General features: G+C 34.7%; 1 protein-coding gene and 1 long non-coding RNA gene across 2 annotated transcripts; one reads left to right on the forward strand and one right to left on the reverse strand.

The window, feature by feature from the left end:
- Positions 1-3,238: 3,238 nt before the first annotated feature.
- On the forward strand, positions 3,239-4,411 carry LOC145074409 (small ribosomal subunit protein eS25-like). Its single transcript, XM_079020788.1, has 4 exons — positions 3,239-3,371; positions 3,475-3,549; positions 3,896-4,030; positions 4,119-4,411. The coding sequence occupies exons 1-4, from the start codon at positions 3,369-3,371 to the stop codon at positions 4,230-4,232; spliced, it is 327 nt and encodes a 108-aa protein (XP_078876914.1). The 5' UTR covers positions 3,239-3,368; the 3' UTR covers positions 4,233-4,411.
- An 8,714-nt stretch (positions 4,412-13,125) lies between these two features.
- LOC145074879 (uncharacterized) lies at positions 13,126-13,732 on the reverse strand. The gene is made up of 2 exons (XR_013692151.1): positions 13,665-13,732; positions 13,126-13,391 (listed from the first exon to the last, which is right to left on the reverse strand). It is a non-coding gene; the product is annotated as an uncharacterized LOC145074879 (long non-coding RNA).
- Between the last annotated feature and the right edge of the window lie 7,180 nt (positions 13,733-20,912).

The following is a 20,912-nucleotide window of genomic DNA, read 5'->3' on the forward strand; positions in this document are numbered from 1 at the left end:
ACTCCTCCACTGAACACCAACACACTCAACTCAATAAATACCCTTAATTACCAAAATACCCCTGAAAGACAACTGGTCAACCTTTGGACAAGGTCAAAGTCAACCCCTGACTGGCTCTACTCGCCGAGTCAACCCGATGACTCGCCGAGTCCCCATACTCAGAACTTCCCTCAATCCGCGACCTAACTCACCGAGTTACCCCGAGACTCGTCGAGTCCAGTGTTGTCAATAGCGATCATAGCGATCGCTATAGCGAATAGCGAGGCGATGCGATGGTATGTCGCTATGTACGCTGTAGCGAGGAAATAGCGACATAGCGATGTTTTTTTTTTCAAATTGCAAAATTGATAGTTGAACCATGTTTTTAGCAATCGGAAAGGTCCAATTTGTGATTGGGTTCGCCAATTTGGCATTTGGGATTGCCAATTTGGAGAATCAATCGCCGACTTGGAAATTGGCGGGAAACGCTATCCGGTACTTGACGATCCCATCCCATGTCCAAATTGAATATTGGAATGTGTTTTTACCGAATGGAATTGCTTCAATTTGCAATTGGGATCGTCAATTTGGATTTTGGAACGCCGATTTAGAGATTGACGGGAAATTGATTGCCCACTGAAAAATTCACCGCCGATTTGGATTTTGGTACTTTAATGGATTCAAGTGACATTCCTATTATCTTATATTCCTATTCCATGTATTCTACAATTCCTTCTAGTATTCTATTCTGTGTCGTTCTGTACTTTTTTTTCTTTGAAAGTTGTTTTTGGCAAGACAAATAGTCGTCTAGAAGATACTGAAACAGAAGCACCAGAGAACTGTATTGGTCTTGGTGAGGAGAATGATGACCAAAGACAACCAGGTGCATTAGGAAGCCAAAGAAGTTAAGAGAAGGATGCTAGCAGGCCTCTTTTGGAAGAAGTGACTGTTAGGCTACTAGAATTCTGTTTCTAAGTGTGCTATTGGTGGAATTATGTTGCTGGAATTTGGTTTTGAACTGAGTACACCTAACCAGAATATTGGTGCTTAGCTTATTTATTATGTATAATTGCTAAATAGGTGTAGGTAAAACTAGTATTAATTTTTTTAATAGGCAATCGCTAAAATGAAATAGCCGTTGCTATTTCATCGATATCGCTACGTAGCATATAGGTAGGTTGTCGCTATTACATCGCTATCGCTATCGATAACACTGGTCGAGTCCAACAACTCTGAGTCCACTCGCCCACAACTCACCGAGTCATCCCTTGACTCGCCGATTCTCGACTCAACCATAAAATATTGGGACTCTTCGACAAGACTCGCCGAGTCCAAGAACAGACTCGCCGAGTCTAAGGCTATCTTCAACCTACTCGTCGAGTTGTTCATACAACTCGCCGAGTTCCAGGCCATCTTCATCCAACTCGCCGAGTTGTTCTTCTAACTCGTCGAGTTCCAACTCATCTTCAAGCAACTCGTCGAGTCCACCCATGTGACTCGCCGAGTACCACCAGTCTGAATCCATACAGAAGCATTCCAGGCCATGCAATTGATCCAAAACATAGATCTAGCCTCCTACAACCCATCCATCACGTAAATTGGCAAACTTTACGTGAATCCAAAGAGATCTATGCATTTTGCACATTAGGGATAAGGTTTGGGACATGATAGCTTCACCCAACACTCAACACAGGGACTTTATGCACATTAAGACCATCACCACTCCAGATCTGAGGTAGCAACCTCATATCTAACTTCCAAACTCCAAAACATACCAAGATAAGCTCCCCACAAACCCCCAAAATGATGAATCCATAAGAGTAACAGCCCAAGGACGAGATATTACCTCAAAAGAATGCCCCAACTGCTATGGAACTCGAATCCAAGCAAAGCCCCTTGCTCCAAGCCTCTTCCTCTTCAAGATTCCTCAACAATTGCTTCTCCAAGCTCCCAAATGCAACTTGATCCACTCACATACGAAGGTTAGGGTTTCTGGACTTGAGGATGAGTAAAGAGGCTGGGGGAATGGATGTTATGTTCTGTATATATGGCTTAACCCCGAGAATTAGGGTTTTCTCCACTCAGCGCCTACTCGCCGAGTCCATCTTTCTGACTCGCCGAGTCGGCTACTTAACACGCGACCAAGTCGCGACTCTACTCGCCGAGTCCACCCATGGAATCGCCGAGTCGCTCTTTCCCAATTTACTCTTTTAGCCCTTCAACTATACTCTTGATATTTCAGGATGTTACACACCCAACACCGCTACCACAATCACCGACCTACCATCACCAGCACCAGCACCGCCGTCGCCATCACCACCACTGTTACAATTGTTATCGCCAAAACCACCGCTGCCACCCCGCTACTGTCGCCACCACCATTGCCATCATCAACACCACCACTCCCCCGGCCACCCCCACCATCCGCACCGCTATCCTACTACCACTGCCGTTTTCTAAAAATGAAAATCGATAGAAAAATACACATTTAAACATGTTTTCTGATTTTCTAAAACTGAAAATGAAAAATAAATAAGTTTTAACTAAAAGTGTTTTCTAAAATTTTCAATGAAAACTGAAATTGGAAAACGAAAACTGAAAAAGGAAAACAATAAACAGAAAATGAAAAATGTTTTTCCGCAACCTAAACATCCTCCTACTTTTGTTCTTATAAATCCTTCTATCCAAATATTTCTACTTTTGTTCCTACAAATCATTTATTAAATGTTACACATTTCTATTTAAGAAAATCTACTCTAATAAATGAAAATGACTTTGCCACATGTCCTTCTCTTATAAGATTAGCCACATGTTATTTTGTCATAATTTGAAATATATTTATTTTCCACTTGTCATTACTTTAATTTTCGTTTTCAATATATCATTGATTTACTTTCCATAAATTAAACCTACCATAATGACTATCAAATTTTAAATTTCAAATTCAATTACAAATAAATTTACAGTTTAAACCTTTATGTTTAATATTTTGTTATAATTAACCCGTTTAGTACACACTAAACTCATAATTTTAATTAATTTATTTTTTGCATATTTTTTTCTAATAATTTTTACTTATTTAAATTTCAAATTCAAATAAAATTTATATTTAATTGTTCGTACTTAACATTTTGTTTTAATCAACCCGTATATTATACGGGTCTGACAAATTAAACTAAAAGAGTACCATATATATATTTTTTTTTGTGGATATTGTATCCATATATGAACCCGACCCGACTTGAATACCGCAGGCTGAGTAACGACCTTCAAAAACCCTAATTTTATAAGTATACACAGACTCTCATTTCGTGCGGCGGCAACAGCAGCAGCTAATCGTATCTTCTGCGCTTTGGAACCCTAGAGTAACAAAATCATCAACAGATTCCATGGTAAGTTAACACAACTTTTTGATCATTCACTCCGTTTCTCATATTAGTTTCTGTCTTTGATATTCACTTCCATGGAGTTTAAATTTCTTTCTGTGTGTATCAGGCGCCTAAGAAAGAGAAAGCCCCCCCACCGTCATCTAAGCCCGCCAAGTCAGGCGGAGGAAAGCAGAAAAAGAAGGTCAATTTTCGATTTACTTAAACTTCTACTGTTTGAAATTTTATGTTTTTGTGGTAATTTACTCGTGATTTTGTATACTTTGATTTACAATCTCCTGTTCATGATTCGAGTTTCCGAATAATAGCAATATAATTCTCCATAGTTTGATCATCGATCTCCAACTCTGAGCTTTCAAAAGACAAATTGAGATGGATTTCGCTGTAAACGTAGTGTCAGTAGCCTACGAATGCTAATATGAATTTGGTTTTACGAATCATTCATGCTTGTGAAATATGTTGTCCTCCTTTGAGTGTTGATTAAGAGAAAGCGCAACTAGGTCAAAGATTGTTAACATTTTCACTTACAGAAGTGGAGCAAAGGAAAGCAAAAGGAGAAGGTGAACAACATGGTTCTATTCGACAAGGCCACATATGACAAGCTTCTTACCGAAGCTCCAAAGTTCAAACTCATCACTCCTTCAATCTTATCAGACAGATTAAGGGTAATGTTTCCACATCTTCACTAATCATTTCTGCTATTACATTTACAAGTTCTTCACATGAGTCATTTTATTTTGTTTCCCCTTTCAGATTAATGGATCATTGGCTCGTAAAGCAATCAAGGATTTGATGGCAAGAGGGGCTATCAGGATGGTATCTGCTCATGCTAGCCAGCAGATCTACACCAGGGCCACCAATACTTGAGAGATATCTGCAACTCTTAAGACTTAAAGGCATGATTTTCTTATTTCCGCTTCTTATTTTTGTCATCTGTAACATTTAGGAGCTCTGTTTTTTACTCTTTGCAATACTTTTGTTTTGATTTTTGTCATCTGTTACTATGCTATATTCAGATTAAATTTTGCTTTTTCTCCCTCTCCAAATGCCCAATGTTTCTTGTTTCTGTTTCATTTATGTTGTTTGTTGATAGTTTTTCACTTGGCTTATTTTGTTATACATGATAAAAAGATTAAGAAATAAGGCCAATAGGCCCATATTAATGTCTTTTGTTATCATATGATGTTATGAATTGTTTTATAACCATAAGTGGCGTTCTCATCCTTCCATAATATTTGCTTCGTACATAAATATAAAAATCTGAAATCATTTCTAATATTTCAGAGAGGCAACATATTTAATGGCTACTATAATAATCTGTTATAATATACATGATCTTTTTCATAAACGATGCATAAAGTGGTTTTTGTATTCAAAATTTTTTGTTTGAATTAAAAGTTTTAAGCTCATACTTAGGAACTTAAGGCTCTTAAAAACTTTCATAAAATCTAAAACCTAAAGGCTCTTAAAAGCTTTCAAAAACATCTCGTTGAACACATCTTCATGTAGTTCTTATGGATGCCTTAACACATAAATTGGATCAGCACTATATTTTACATAGCGTTTTCTTGTGATTTTGACCAAAATACTAATATTATTTATCTAAATTTAAAGCCTGAACATATCTAGTCTAACATCTTCTAGATCTATATTTTACCTACACTTTTAAAGAATTATTATGCTTCAAAAATATTAATAGAAACCTCAAACAACCGATGATATCCAATTTGTAACGTCTATTGTGCTTCAAATTTGCAATTTCTTGTTAAAAGTTTTACAGAAAAAAAACATGTTAATAATCTTGATTGTGTATACTAAGTCTATATAAATTTATTCTCTCAATACATGATCGATGGCATACACCAAATTAAGTATAGTTTTATATATAGTTTTACAGAAAATATATTATGTTCAAACACACTGCTTGAAACACGTACAACGACGACGAACACCATCACATTTGCCACTAATGAATCCTTTCTTTTCACAGGAGCTATTACATTGCCCATCATTCGCACAACTAAATGCATGACTTGTCGTTTCACACATCTTTGCTTGTGTCAAAGTCACCAAAGTCTCATCTACAACAAAATAATCAACGTGTATAGGAAAAATCTTCATATTTGAACATGTAACAAAAAGAATATAAAAACACTAACATTACATAAACAAAAAGAGTAAAGTAGAAATAAAAGTTAAATACCAGTAGCAAAGAGAGCAAAGAGTAACATCAACACAAATAAGTTTTTTCCCATTTTTTTTTAGTATCACAAGAAACAATACATAGGTAAGAAACCACACCCTTTTATATATAGGAGACTAGTTGTTTTCCTCATGTTACGTAAACATCAATATATTACTCTATGGATCAATGGATGAAACGACACAAAATAAGGTGTTTGAATTAGTTACTTAGGGCTTTTAAAATTACCAAACAAAAGTTAGGTTGAAACCTAACTATTGCATTCGACAAAATAAATAATTAATTATAGTTACCGATTTAAATATGTTAAGATGTATGAAAAAAAATGTCAAACTAATATAGGGAAGAATTAGAATGGGTTGGAGGTCGAGAGCGAGATAGAGAGACGAAAGAGAAGCGAGATGCTAGACTCAGACCCAATGGATGTGACTATGTAATGATATACATTTATATATATTCAAAATATTCGGTGGTAAGTTGATAATCTATTTACTTTGTATTTATTACATAAATAAGATGTTATATCTACAACATATGGTTTGCATTTTTAAATCCTTTTAAATATAAGCTAGATCATTATAATGAAAAAAAAATTGTACGATCAATATTTTCTCATACTTTCCTTTGCAAACGAAAGAGGCATCGGCTTGAGTGGACTTTCTTTCAAGATCGTAGGCAAGAAAAAGGCCTATTGCCATTAATCTTCACTTTGTACATTTATATAAAAAATTGAAATCAATTCTTATATTTAAGAGGCACAACATATCTAATCTAAGGGCTAATATAGTAATTTGTTAGAATACACATGAGCTTTTCCGTTAACAATGCTTGAAGTGGTTTTCGTATTCAAAGTTTTTTTTTTTTTTTTTTGTATCAATTAAAAGTTTAAGCTTATACTTCCGAACGAAACTTTTTCTTTTATTCGTATTTCTTCTTAAAACAATAAAACCTAAAATCTAAAGGCTCCTAAAAACTTTTAAAAGTTTGTGGAACACGTCTGGTTGCCTTTCGTGGATTAAACAAAACCATAGTTAGATGTTATATTGTCGACATCCGATGATATGAAATGAACTTTTTCATAAGATATATATATTTTTTTTAAAATATATTGCATTGAACTTGACTTGTGGAGGTTAAACAAATTGTTTTATTTTTTTGAAATATGTTGCATTGAAATTTGTGGATTTCAATAATTGACTAATAAAATTGTATAAAAAATACAACTAATGGAGTTCTTATGGATGTCCTAACACATTAATTGGATCCGAACCATTATAACTGCAAAAATACTATGCCTATCTCTATATATGTATTTTCTTGTGATTTTGACCAAAAACCAAGACCTGAACATATATAGTCTAACATCTACTAGATCTGCATTTTACCTTCACTTTTACATTTTGCTTCCAAAAAATGAATAGAAACCTCAAACTATCGATGTTTGTTATGCCAAAACTATTGTGCTTCAATGTTGTGATTTCTTACTTGTTTTTTATAACTCCTTTTTAAGAATTTTACAAAAAAAATGTTATTAATCTTGATTGTGTATAGTAAGTCTACACAAAATGCATTATCTCAATATATGCTGATATATCAGGTTCGATAAACTTCTGTCTAACCACGGATAGTTGCATGGTATACTAAAAACTCCAAACTTTATTGATATACACGAAACTAAGTCACATACGTAACTGGTGTACATTGTATTAGTATTATAAGTATTTTTATATATAGAGCATATGTTTAAGCACAATGCTTCAAACACCTATAACGACGATGCATACCATTACATTTTCCGCTAATAAATCCTTTCTTTTTGCAGGAGCTATCACACTGCCCATCATTCACACAACTAAATGCATGCTCCGTTGTTTCACATATCTTTTCTTGTGTTGAAGTCACCAAAATCTCATATTCAACAAAACAATCCATCATATCAAGCAAGAAAAATATAATTTTACATGTTTGCATCTCAACTAGCAGGCATAGTTTCTACAATATATCCACTTTGAAATCCAAAATCATCATTAGTCATCTAAGATACATAATTAATAAAAAAAAAACAAAACATGAAGTATCGACGTGTATAAGAAAAATATTCATATTTGAACATGATACAAAAAGAATATAAAAGCACTAACATTATATCAACAAAAATGTAAAGTATAAATAAAGTAAAATGTCTGTAGTTAAGACAACAATTGGATGGCACGATACAAAATAAGGTATTTGAAATTGTTACTTGAGGATTTTAAAATTACTAAACAAAAGTTAGGTTAAAACCTAACTATTGCATTTGACAATATAACCAATTAATTACAATTACCGAATCAAATATAATAATATTTATCACAAAAATGCCAAAGTAATATTGGGATTTCAAAATTATGAAACAAGAATTAAATTAAAGTTTGAAGTGCGTACTTGATTTATAATGGGTTGGAGGTCTAGAGCAAGATAGAGAGATGGACTGCACCACCAGATTACGTTTCGTTCGAGAATGGAGAGTAAAGTGAATTGCTATTTGTCGTTGCGTTGAAGTTGACTAGCTGAGAGAGCCAACAAATGGGCTATATTTATTTCCAGTTTCATTTACTCCTTAACCCAATGTGCCCCAACAACTCGAATGAATCTCTTAGAACCTGTGAGGGCGCCTTTTATTAAAAGAAAACGTTTTTTTTCATATCGTTTTAGGATTTTTTTTTTTTTTTTTTTTTTAGTAAAGAGCAAATTTGGTCTTTGTGGTATACCAAAAAGTGTAGTTTTGTTGGAATATCAGACCCTTTATATTCACTTCACTGCAACAACAATCACTAAAATATATCTCTGTTATGTTATGTGAGAAAAGAAAAAGAAGAAGAATTTGTTATCGACTCAAATCTGCTGCTAATATTATTCAGAAAATAAAAGGCTTTTATAGCCTACTACATACCCTAACGAAACCTAAACAAATTAAACTCAACTAAATGAGAACAAGCCCACGTTTTTCCCCTTTTCCAACTCCTAATACTTGGTCCACATGACCCATTCAATTGAAGACCCAAAGTATTTATTTTACTAAATAACAAAGACTAACATACTAATTAAATAATTAAACCTGTCAAAGATTAAATAAAACCCAACAAGTTTGAGTCTTTTTTTTTTTTTTTTTTTTAATTTTTATTTTTAAAATCACATGGCCAGTCCAAAGTTGGATAATATATATTGGAGAAAGAAAAGGACTAAATGTGAACAAAAAAGAACCTTTCTTACCACCTCCACCACCACCACCACCACCACCTCTATCTCTGCCTCTACCATCGCCACGACCTCTGTAACCGCCACCACCACTACATCTACCACTACCTCCACCACCACCACCACCACCACCTCTACCTTCACCTTCATCACCACCAGCACAGCCACCTCCACCACTACTGCCTCTGTCACCACCACCAACATCACCTACATCACTACAACCAACGTTGGTGGAAGAGGTTGAGGTGGCAGTGATAGAGATGGTGGTGGTGGGTGGAGGTGGAGGTCAAGATAGTGGTGGCAGTGACAAATGTGAAGCTGGTGGTGGTGGATAAAGCGGTGGTAGCGGTGGTGGTGGTGGCGATGATCGAGGTGGTGGCGACAGAGGTGGTAAGGGTGGCGGTGGTGATGGAGGAGGTGGTTAGTCATTTTCTGTTTGTACACTATATACCATCCAACTTGTTAAAACTGTTCACGTATTACCCTTTTACCTGCAATAGTAGGTCGCAAGGGTAATATGTGAACAAGTTCAACAAGTTAGATGGTATATAATGTAAGAAAAATGAAAAACAAAATGTACTAAATATAAACAAAATCAATAACACGATTTCATAGTTCCTTTTTACTGTAAAAACGTAACATTTTTTTTAAAGTTAAAGAATTTGATAAAGTCCAAATCCAAAGGATGTGAAATTGACATTATAAAATTGAAGGGTGGTAACTGTAGAAAAATCAAATTATATATATTACGGGAGTAAACACAAAAGTTTAAAAACGAAGAAGATGAAAGTGACATTTTTTAAATTTCAAACTTTGAGGGGTAAATGTTATATTTTAAAAGTAGAGGGGAGAAAAGTATAATTTTACAAAGTAGAGGAATAGAAAATGTTGGTGTATATAAAAAGTCAAATTATATATATTACGGGATAAACATAAAGTTTAAAGAATAAAATGGGTGAAAAAGATATTATAAAAGTTTTAAATATAAAAGGGTAAAATTGATATTTTATAAAGTATAAGGATGAAAATGTTATTTCGAAAAGTAAAAGGTAAAAACTAAAGTAAAATATATTAAAGAAAAAAAAATTGAACAGTGAAAAAGTTAAAAGGGTTGAAAACCAAAATACCGACTTTGGTTTTCAGTATAGATATAATTATATGTATAAATTAAAATAAATAAATAATAAACCTTACACATGGTTTAGATGGCTCTAAAAACCAACAACCTAGTGAAATTCAAGTTCTTTAATAGCAACTCCTGTTTTTTGAACTATTCGATTCTTATTTTTTAAACCAAAACAAATCCGAAATCCAAATTAATAACTCGGTTTTGTTGAAAAGCCAATTCAAAAATCCGAATATCTGAACCAAATAGTGTAATCTAAATACTCAATTGGATAGTTCGTTTTTATCCAAATAATAAACAACCTTACATGTAATAGGTGCATGTTTTTCTATAAAATCATGAATTTGGGTTCAATTTATAGCTGTTCAATCTTGCTTCGATTAGAGTTTTTATTTTTATTTTTAAATTTACCATATAATCGTCACAAAATAATCGGATATATGATAAGCATTTTAAACCATTTATACATATGAATGTAAACTTGCTTGCTTTATGTGTTTCGTACATATTTATACGATAAGCAGTGAGAATATAAAGTACTTTCTGTAACAGTCGGATGACTAGCTATTACTTTGTTCCGGCACATAATGCTTTGTTCATTTTATTGAACAAAACTCCAATTTGACACTTTTTTTTAATGGATGACTCATCCAAACACTTCGTTTATATGTCGTACTTGTGTGAACATCAAAATCCTGATTGACTATGTTCGGCGATGCCTTTTCTACTTAGCTCAAAATGAGGTATAATAAATCGGATAATGAACCGAAGGAGGCATCGATTTATTTATATTTGGTTTCGTTTTTGTAACATAAGGTTTGCAGTTTGCTCTTCATCTTCTGCAAGGTAAAATCAATCAAATTTTATATTTATCATGCTTAGATTGCTCGATTTCATGTTTTTTTGGGGGTTCTCAAATATGCATTGTTTCCTAAAGGTTGAGTTAAAGATAATTAAAAATAATTTGAGGTGAGGTCCCCTATTTTCAACAATATGTTGAAGTTTATTGAAAGTTTTGTTGATGTGGACACTGATGCTACCTTTGTTTATCAATCTAACTCTTTAGGTTCATGCTTCTCTAATATGTTTTGAATAAGGTGGACAGAGTCTATGTTACTCTCTAGAAACCACGAGCCACGAGCCACCAATCTGTTTAAGTGATGGTAAGTAGATAGCTTTATTTTTTTTTTCATAATTTCCAACAAAATGCTCATGTATTATGATCGGAAAATATCAGAAAAGGTAATCATTGGAGGGAGCTTTAACATTTAGTATTGAAAAGCTTTTTAAAACAAAAAAATCAGCTCACATACTTATATATTTAAATTGATTTGTAACTGTTGCAAGGAGAGACTAAGGTAGTGTTTGTTTTTTGTCTGCAGATTTGCATGGCATCTTCTGTCTGCACCGCGCAGACCACACGCAGACATTAGCCTATGCAGACTGTTTGTTTTTTTTGTAGACTGCAGATTTAAAAATGTTTGTGCGCCCTTTTCTTGGCGCAGATGTGGACCAGAGTCTTCTAACATCTTCAGATATCTTCTAGCCTAAAAAAACATATATATATCTTAATTTTTTTTAAGTTTTTTTTTTAATTTATATTTTCTAACTTTATTAATGATAAACAATTTGAAAAAAAAATTACAAAACTTCAAAAAAAATAAAAAACGTTCGACGATACAAATATGATATTTTTGACAAATTTATAAATAAAAATTTATTACAGTAATAGTCGTTGAAGTTGTTTATATAAATATGAAAAAAAAATAATAATATATTCTTATATTTTTTTTGCCAAATTTTGTAAAATATTATTTAATACAGTATCGTTAGTTTCTCGAGAAAATATTTATGGTACGTTTTTAATGGATTTAATTGAAAAATCGAAGTTTATTTCCATCCATTTATGTATCAAACTCTTTGATCACTAATTATAATGTTTAGTTATAATTTTGCAACCAAAGTTGTTGGTTTTTATCAAATATGTACGTTAATTAATACCATTTTTATTTTTATTTTTTATACAATAATACATAAAAGTTAATATAGATTTGTTAATTATTTATAACAAAGTCATAAAAAATATTAAAAAAATCACTTTGAAGTTTAAAAAATCAGTTTATTTAGATTTCAGTTTATTTTAGTAGTCCGCAGATGTTAAAAAACAAATAGTCTTCTTTTTTCAGACTGCAGACGTTTGGTCCACCTCTTCTACTGCAGAGGTCTACAGATGTGGTCTGCAGACTGCAGACATTTTGCCTCAGAAAAAACAAAAAGCAACTAATAACTTTTATAAGTTAGGGTCTGTGTGAAAGGAAATTTGCGCAATGTTTTTGTAACAGATGGTGCTCCGCTACTTTTTTTTTAAGTAAAAAAAAAGTTACATTTTTCGTTCTTGAGTTTAGCTGATTTTCTCGGTATTCATCCCTATGGTCTGTTAAAAGTTACGTATTCAGTCTAGATGTTACATTTTTTGCATGGTTGGTACCTAAAACTTAGTTCCATTGAAATAACTATTTTGCCTCCATTTCTTTTCTTCATTTCAAACTCTAAAAAAGGTGTAAACTACTGTCATCTTATTTTTTAAATAGGTATGAAGGACATATTTTTTGCAAATGTGTTGATTTAGTAGGGGACTACAAACAACTGATTCCGCCGTTTTTTCAATTCAAATGTTAATTATCATATGCTCAAAACAATAATTGTGACATTGTGATTTTTACATCAACTCTTTTCATTTAATCATAGTTAATATAAGAAATAGCAATGCACTTCCAAATGTTGTTTATACATCTTAAAACAAAAATTAATTCCATAGTGTGTTCAGTCAATCGATTGCGACACTCGAATATTCATCGTAGACACCGACGCCGTCATAAAACTGAATAATGAGCCAAAACGCACATGTGACGATGAAGAAATCAGAACGTAACGAACGGACCCAAATGATACATGTCTTGAACTGGATTTCGGATCATCATATTTGAGAGTATCTTACCTACTATGTTACGAAAAATTAATAAAAATTCAACTTGTCGTATCAAGTTCGTAATATCAGTATCCATTTTATAATAATAACTTCTATTATTTGTTTTTTAAAATCCAACTTTTTAACAAGTTCGCATTTATGTTCACTTTGTCAAGATATAAATTCATTATGTGTCGATACATGTTGATTTAGGTTGCATATCAAGTTTTGTAAAGGGCTACAAACGCCAAACTTTATTGATATTTATTTAGGCGAAAGTCGCGTGACAGTGTACATAGCGTAAGTAGTTTTAGAGAACATATGTTCAGCACTGCTTGTAACATGTACAACGACGACGTATTCCATCACATTTGCCTTGAGCAAAACCTTGCTTTTCGCACGAGCTATTACAAGTCGTGTCAGTCGCACAACTCAATGCATGGCTCGTCGTTTGACACATCTTCGCTTCTGTCACACTCATCATAGTCTCATCTGCAACAGAAAAAGTTCATAATTAGTCACGCATTAATTCACCTTAAATCACATTAATTAATTTCATCATCTTCGTTCAACCTAATGCTAATTTCATTCTGAAAACTCAAAACCTTCATTAATAATCTCAAATAACCTAAGTACATAATTAATAAAAATGAAATAAAAAGCGATAGAATGAATATGTACATATATCCAATTACAACAGAATATAAAAACACAATGACAATTAATGAAACAAGGTAAAACTGGAGACAATTGTAAACTACATACCGGTAGCAAAGAGAGCAACTAGCAAAATGAACACAAACAAGCTCTTCCCCATTTTCAAATTTGATTACAAGTGTAAAGAAATCACAAAACCTTTATATAGCATACTGGCCGCTTCCTGTCGTGGTACACGTGTGCTTAAATGCCTCATGTTCTGACACGTAATCATCCACCTATACTCTTTGCCACTCACCACAAGTATGGACAATCCTTCTACGTTTTCAAATTAAATGTTTTGCAAATGTTTATTACCAATGTAAAAGTCTTATTATAATCATGTTGGTATGTTATTGATGTACTCCTATATCATGTTGAATTATTAATATGAATTTTTAATTAATGAATATTTTGATGTTATTCATTAATAAATATTAAATATTAAATATTAAATAATAAAATTAGAACACGTCTAAACTTAAATATATAACAGTAGGTAATTAATTGGGTTTTTATAGAAAGTTAATAGTTTATTTGTTTGTTAACTTGAGGTCCGTCACAAGTCTCAGTCAGTGCTTCGCGATCAATACAACAAGAAGAAAGAGTCGTAGAAGAATTGTTCCTCACGTCATGCGGAACGAATTGAGATTACATTAATGCAACTAAACTAAAAACAACATTGTAGATGATCGCATGGAAAGGAGTTTCTACCCCTATAGGTTTATACGTTACAAACCCACATTTTGTGAGAACAATCGGATTCCAACAGCATTTGAGCAATGAAAGACAAAGGGGTTAATAGTTGGTAATTAGGTTAGAACTCACTGAGTTAAAGGTTTAAACTGAGTTAGAAGCAAAACAGAACACGAAACATATGGATGAGGACCGAGTCCAAGTGAGGGGCTCATTAGAAGCAAAATGAAGAGCAAACAGGGTCAGGAGGGAAAACAATAGGGACCAAATTAGCAAAAAAATCGGGGACCAAGTCCAAATCAGCAAAAATAAGGTCAGGAGAGAAAACAATGGTTGGAAACAAACATGTTAACTCGAGACTGTGGCTTGGGTCCTATCTTCGAACTCAGTTAGAAGGCATATCAACCGACCCCAAAGTGACACGAGTGGCAGATCTAGGAAAATAAATTCGGATATGTAATAACCGATCCAAAACATATCTTTAGTGACGTTACATTAGCTTATAATAAAATTAAAATTTTATATAGTAAAGTCACACATTATACTAACCGCTCAAAAGATTCAAAATTTTATTCCAAAAAGTGCAAATAATGAACGATAATATACGTACCGTTCAATTTTTTGTTTATAATATGATTTTAGTTAACAAATTATATCGTTAAACATTATATATACATGACTTAGTTATTAATAGATATAAAGAAATCTCTATGAAAGTCTTACAATTTTTGATCCATTAGGTTTTAGTCCCAATTTATTTTCTTTTAGGAAAAGAAATCATAAAAAACAGGTTGTATTATGATCTTTTTCTTCCGGTAAAATTTAGGACTATTTAGTAAAGTGTCCCAAAAATATTGAGACTTTTCTAAAAAATATTATGATCTTGAATGGTCCTCAACATAGGTCTGGATTGCTTGTGAACCCACAGCATGAGTCTGGTATGTCCTCTCCAACCCTCAGCTCATGACTGGAATGCTCCTGATAACCTATCGACACCGTTGTCGCCACTTCAGATGTCCAACACTCCATCCTGGAGGTACTCGCCTCCTACATTGCCCAAGAAGGCATAAACAATGTCCTTCACAACACCAACAAGTGTCACAGTGCTGAAACATTACCATACACTATCCACTTATAGAACAAGTTGCTACCCCATAACACATATATACTCAAAACCTGATCATATTACTAACAAAACCCATACAAAGTCTTCAACATACTCTATCAGCTTGTTCAATACTTGGGGACAAACCTACTGATTGCTATAGCATAGCAACATACTTATTACCCACACATAGATCTACAAACACATACAAAGTCTTCAGCATGACTGGATCGCCTCATCAGGCCTTCAGTCTATCTGGACCACACTCAGAACCTTCAACATGTCTGGACCGCCTCTCCGGGCCTTCAGACTGTTTGGACCGTTCTCCGAGCCTTCAGCCTGACTGGTACGCTCTACCGGCCTTCAGTCTATCCGGACAACTCTAATTTATTAAGCATCTCCCTGGACCACCCCTCCTGGTGATCTTTCCCATGCAAACTGTTCTCACCCACTTAGGGTTCCGAACTCCTGATCCATTCCGTGGACTTTAACCCCGACCTAACCCTAGGCCTCATGTCGATCGTCCAACTTCTCGAAAAACCGTGGTCTGATCCCTGACCCACGTATCTACCACATACGCTAAATAACCCACACACCCGTGCTGAATTTATTGTCGAGCCTTGTCAGCTAACAAAACCCTCAATCTATCAATCCAAAACCCTCAGAGTTGAGCACACCCTTGACCGAGCACTCGAACTGAACTCAATTCATGCCTAGAACCCCAACCCGGTTCCCCAAATTCTGCTATCAAGCACCAAGAAAGACGTGTTTCTTATGCTAGGGGGTTTTACCGAACCCCCAACCAACACAACCCTCAAACCAAGTAGGAACTGGGGCTCCATTCTCCTTGTTGGGTTGTGAAACTTATCCCCGTTTCAAAACCTCTCCCACTTTTGCATCCCGGGGTAACTCTCCCCCACTTAGATTTGACTAAGCCTTCACAATAAATGACTTCCCAACAATCAATCTGATGACAACCAACTCTTTCCAACTAGTGCTCCATTACTAGCCAATCCCAATTGATCACACAACACCCTAACAATATACATAAACATAGCGAGCGCTTAATCCTCACTCCTAGAGGAATGCTAAATATCATAACTAACCTACCGGCCTCACACTACTCACTCATCCATGAAACTTCCACCAACCCTGTAGCACTAGTGTATGCTAGCCATACATAACGCTGGACCCTATAGAATTTTGAATATCTGATCCTACCCTAAGCCCCCAATTAAACAAGAACAGAACATAAGGCCAAACCAAACATTCTCAGGCTATAAGATCTTAATTATGTACAGACGTGATGCATACACAAACAACTACAATAATGATGTCAATCTTATATAAGGAAAACCCTAGGCTAGCAGGCATCGTGTAATCATACAAATTTATCATGCAATTCCTGAAGATCCCTAGCCTAGTACTAGCATGATGTTCTAACATATCACAATATCAAATAACCGTATGGTATTTTAGGGTCTACTTACTGGCTCCGACTGATTGTACACTTCACATCCTCTTTTACTTATTTTGAAAACCATTTAAAATCATTTTGAGATTCTTTCCTTGATTTGAGACCGGATTCACACGAGTGTTCCTCCAATTCACTCAAACCAAGGCTCTGATACCAAATTGTAACATCCATAAAAATCAAGCCAATTTAAAACTTTTAAATATCCAAAATACCATTAATTATTACAAAGTGTTTTCAAAATAGTCTAAGCATCAGAGTTCCTAGAAATCGAAATCATAAATCGAGGAAGTGTACGGTCACGCCTTCGCCTTCCAGCGGTCATCCGTTGTACCTGAAACAATAATCGATAAACGTAAGCTCGAAGGCTTAGTGAGTTACCCCCAAAATACCCATACACACAACGATACACATACAATAACAAACAACATACTATGGGTCCAATCATCCATCGGGATGGAATACCCCGGTCCCTCAACCATTGGGTTGGAATGCCCACATACTACGAGTCCAATCATCCTCGGGATGGAATACTCTCGGCGCACAACCATCGGGTTGGAATGCCCACACACAACACATATATAACAGATACTATGGGTCCAATCATCCATCGGGATGGAATACCTCAGGCCCTCAACCATCGGGTTGGAATGCTAACATATTATGGGTCCAATCAACCATCGGGTTGGAATACCCCAGGCCCTCAACCATCGGGTGGGAATGCCAACATACTATGAGTCCAATCATCATCGGGATGGAATATTCTCGGCCCACAACCATCGGGTTGGAATGCCCCCCATAACCAATCTAACATGTGCACCTATATCAGATAATCATGTAACAATCTATAAAGACAACATACCAGGGTCCTATCATCCTCGGGATGGAATACCCTCAACTACCAATCAATCATGTGCACATATAACAGGTAATCTCCTACTAGCATACAGACAGTCAAACTAAACTATATGTCACTGAGCATAACCACATCCGATCTACCAGGATACCGATCTAACATATCATGGCAACATATAACATCCTATCTACCAGGATATTGATCTAACAGATCATAACAACATATAACATCTTATTTACAAGGATACTGATTTAACGGATCATAACAACATATAACATCCAATCTACCAGGATACTGATTTAACGGATCATAACAACATATAACATCCTATCTACCAGGATATTGATCTAACGGATCATAACAATACTCGAGCATATAAAATATCAGGATAGCAATCCAAAAGGGCCGGACTTGGTGCCTTAGACCCTTGAGTATAGTGAGGAAAACTCACGTCGCAAAGCCGATTCGAACTGAAGAATCGAACTCCCGAATCGCTGCCTCACCAAAGATCACAAACTATCCAAATAATAAATACCAAGTCATACACAACATAACAATCTTGACTAAGGGGAGTCCATACAATTCATCATGTCCATTCTCTTTATTTGGGCCAAGGCCCAATGCCAATTCCATAGCCTTGAAGGTCCTTATGTCAAGCCAATTATTGGCCCAATTTACCGGATTGGGCCCAACTCCCTAATTGGGCCTAATTCCAAGATCCATTATCAAAACTTGGCCTAAAACATAATATCCATAAAGTCCAGTAAAGGCCCAAATCCAACTAGTCCACAAACAGCCCAAAACCTGAAGCCCAATTGCCAAAGGCCCAACAGAGGACGTACGCGGGGCATACTCGTCCTGATGTTGACCACCATTGGGGTGGTTGACCCAGTACGCTGGGCGTACTGGATTTACGCGGGGCGTACACGACCTGTTCTTAAAACTCCAATAAGTGCTTAATGGCTTAAGCACTTAAGCCTAAATTTCAGATCCATCAACCAAATGTGTCATAGGACTATAAAGTCTCGAACTTTATCACTTTGGACGTCCAGAAAGTTCTTAACACATGGTCTTAATCCATTAAGACCTTCCTACGTCATGCATGAGACCAATCTAGCTATTAGGACACCATTTTTATTAGTTAGGACCTCTTCTAAGGTCTGAAAGGACAACTCATTTCGTTCAAATCATAACATGCACCATTTTCGGACTTTTGGGACAAGAATGCTTCCATAAAGCTAAAATGACTATATCTATCTCATACAAGTATAAAGCTCCGAGCTTTTTACCTCATGGAGCTTCTAGGGCACAAACCAACTTCAAATCTACAAGCTTGATCTTCTTCTCCAACTCCTTGATGCAACACCTTCTTCTTAAAACACTTAAGAAACACTCAATAAGCTTAAACACTCAAGGAAATAGCTAGGGTTGGGGGAAAACGACTCTAAGTAGTTGAGGCTTGGGTAAGGGAGGGTTTTGTGCTCATAATGTTGGTTATATAGTCCCCAAACCCTAAATATTAGGGTTTCCTTCTACCATGAGTACGCCCAATGTACACAAGTATATGCCCAACGTACTAGGGCGCACCTAGTATGCTCAACGTACCCTTATGTACACACATCGTACTCCTCCTGATCTCATAATTGCAATTTAGCCCTTAGACTTTTCATGGCTTCACCCTTCCATCCTCAGGGACTATAAATGGCAAATCTTGGGAGGTTACAAGATTATTCTACTTTTATGAAGACATAGTTGGTACATCGAACTAAAAAGGCAAAGGTGTTCACAAAAAGATGAAAATCTGCAAGAAATGATATAAATAGGGTATTTGGAATCCTCGAGTAGACATGGCATGTAACGAAATACGCTACACAAATTTGATATGGATAGAATTAAACGAATGATATATGCATGTATTATAATGCATAATATGATTATTGAACATGAAGGTAGAATTATATGCACGTATGATCCGAACAACGCAGTTATCCCGATTGAAGAGTTTGTACTTATAACGACGAAATTTTTAATACGAGTAGTTGACATTCATATCAGTGAAACGTGTTTCAATCTTCGAGAAGACTCTGTGTCTCCACGAGCATTTATACCAGAAACAGATTAAGTTTTTTGTTTTTGGAATTTTTATGTTTGTTTGTCTTTTTTTTTTTAATTATTTTTTTTTATTTTTTATAATTCTTTTTTTATTTTTTGGAATTTTTATGTTTGTTTGTCTTTTTTTTTTTTTATTATTATTATAATTCTCGATTTTTTGGAATAGTGTAGTTTTATTTCTAAATTAATGTAAATGTTATTGAATAAATCTACGTTATTTTTGAGCTAAATTTAATTAAAAAAATAATATGAAGTAGTGTGATAGTAATAGATATCACATGGATTCTTAATTTCCGAATTCTGGATAAAGGATATCTGATTTTTATATACCCTCCAATCCATCTTCCAATCAATTTCTGAATACCTCTCACCATCTGTCCCGATTTATTCTGTATACCATCTCTGGATACCTGAATTTGAAGATTGAAGACAAGAGTTTGAGACTTCAGACTATGGACACTTCCGGAGCGATATTTTCTATCTAAACCTCTGATATCTTATATACATCTAAAGATACCTAATTAATCTGATGTATATTTTTTGTGTTATGATGTTTGATTTTCTAGAGTTCTAAAGCTATGTTTCTTAATTTCGTTAATTTGTGTCATCATTCAGGAGGTTTACTTCTCCATTTTGAGTAATCTGAGTTTTGATTTTTCTCGAGGCTGTGGGCATCTTTTTATGCACATTATCTTGGAATTCAATATACTGTAATGTTGATTACATTGAATATCAAGTTTTTTTTAGCGGGCTTTGGTGAAAGGTTGTCACACCAGATGAAAATAAGACAGTTGCAACTTGAAGGTATATTATAAATATATGCCAAACTTTATTGATATAATAATATATCATCAGATATGACTGATGGTATAGGCGAAAGTCACGTGACTAATGTTACATAGTAAAAGTGGTTTCGCAAAGCATATATATGTTTAACACTGCTTGTAACATGTACAACGACGACGAATACCATCACATTTGCCTTCAGCAAAGCCTTGTTTTTCGCAAGATCTATTACAACTCCAATCATTCGCACAGCTAAACATATGGCCCGTCGTTTTACACATTTTTGCT

This window comes from Lactuca serriola, chromosome 9 (genome assembly GCF_051521515.1).
Source record: "Lactuca serriola cultivar US96UC23 chromosome 9, Lser_US96UC23_V15, whole genome shotgun sequence".
In the NCBI taxonomy this organism is placed as follows: Eukaryota; Viridiplantae; Streptophyta; class Magnoliopsida; order Asterales; family Asteraceae; genus Lactuca; species Lactuca serriola.

Bases quoted from the DNA above. Each gene is read 5' to 3' on its own strand.
- LOC145074409 (XM_079020788.1), top strand. The intron at 3,550-3,895 runs GTCAATTTTCGA...TTTCACTTACAG, and splicing joins GAGGAAAGCAGAAAAAGAAG to AAGTGGAGCAAAGGAAAGCA. The intron at 4,031-4,118 runs GTAATGTTTCCA...TTCCCCTTTCAG, and splicing joins TCTTATCAGACAGATTAAGG to ATTAATGGATCATTGGCTCG.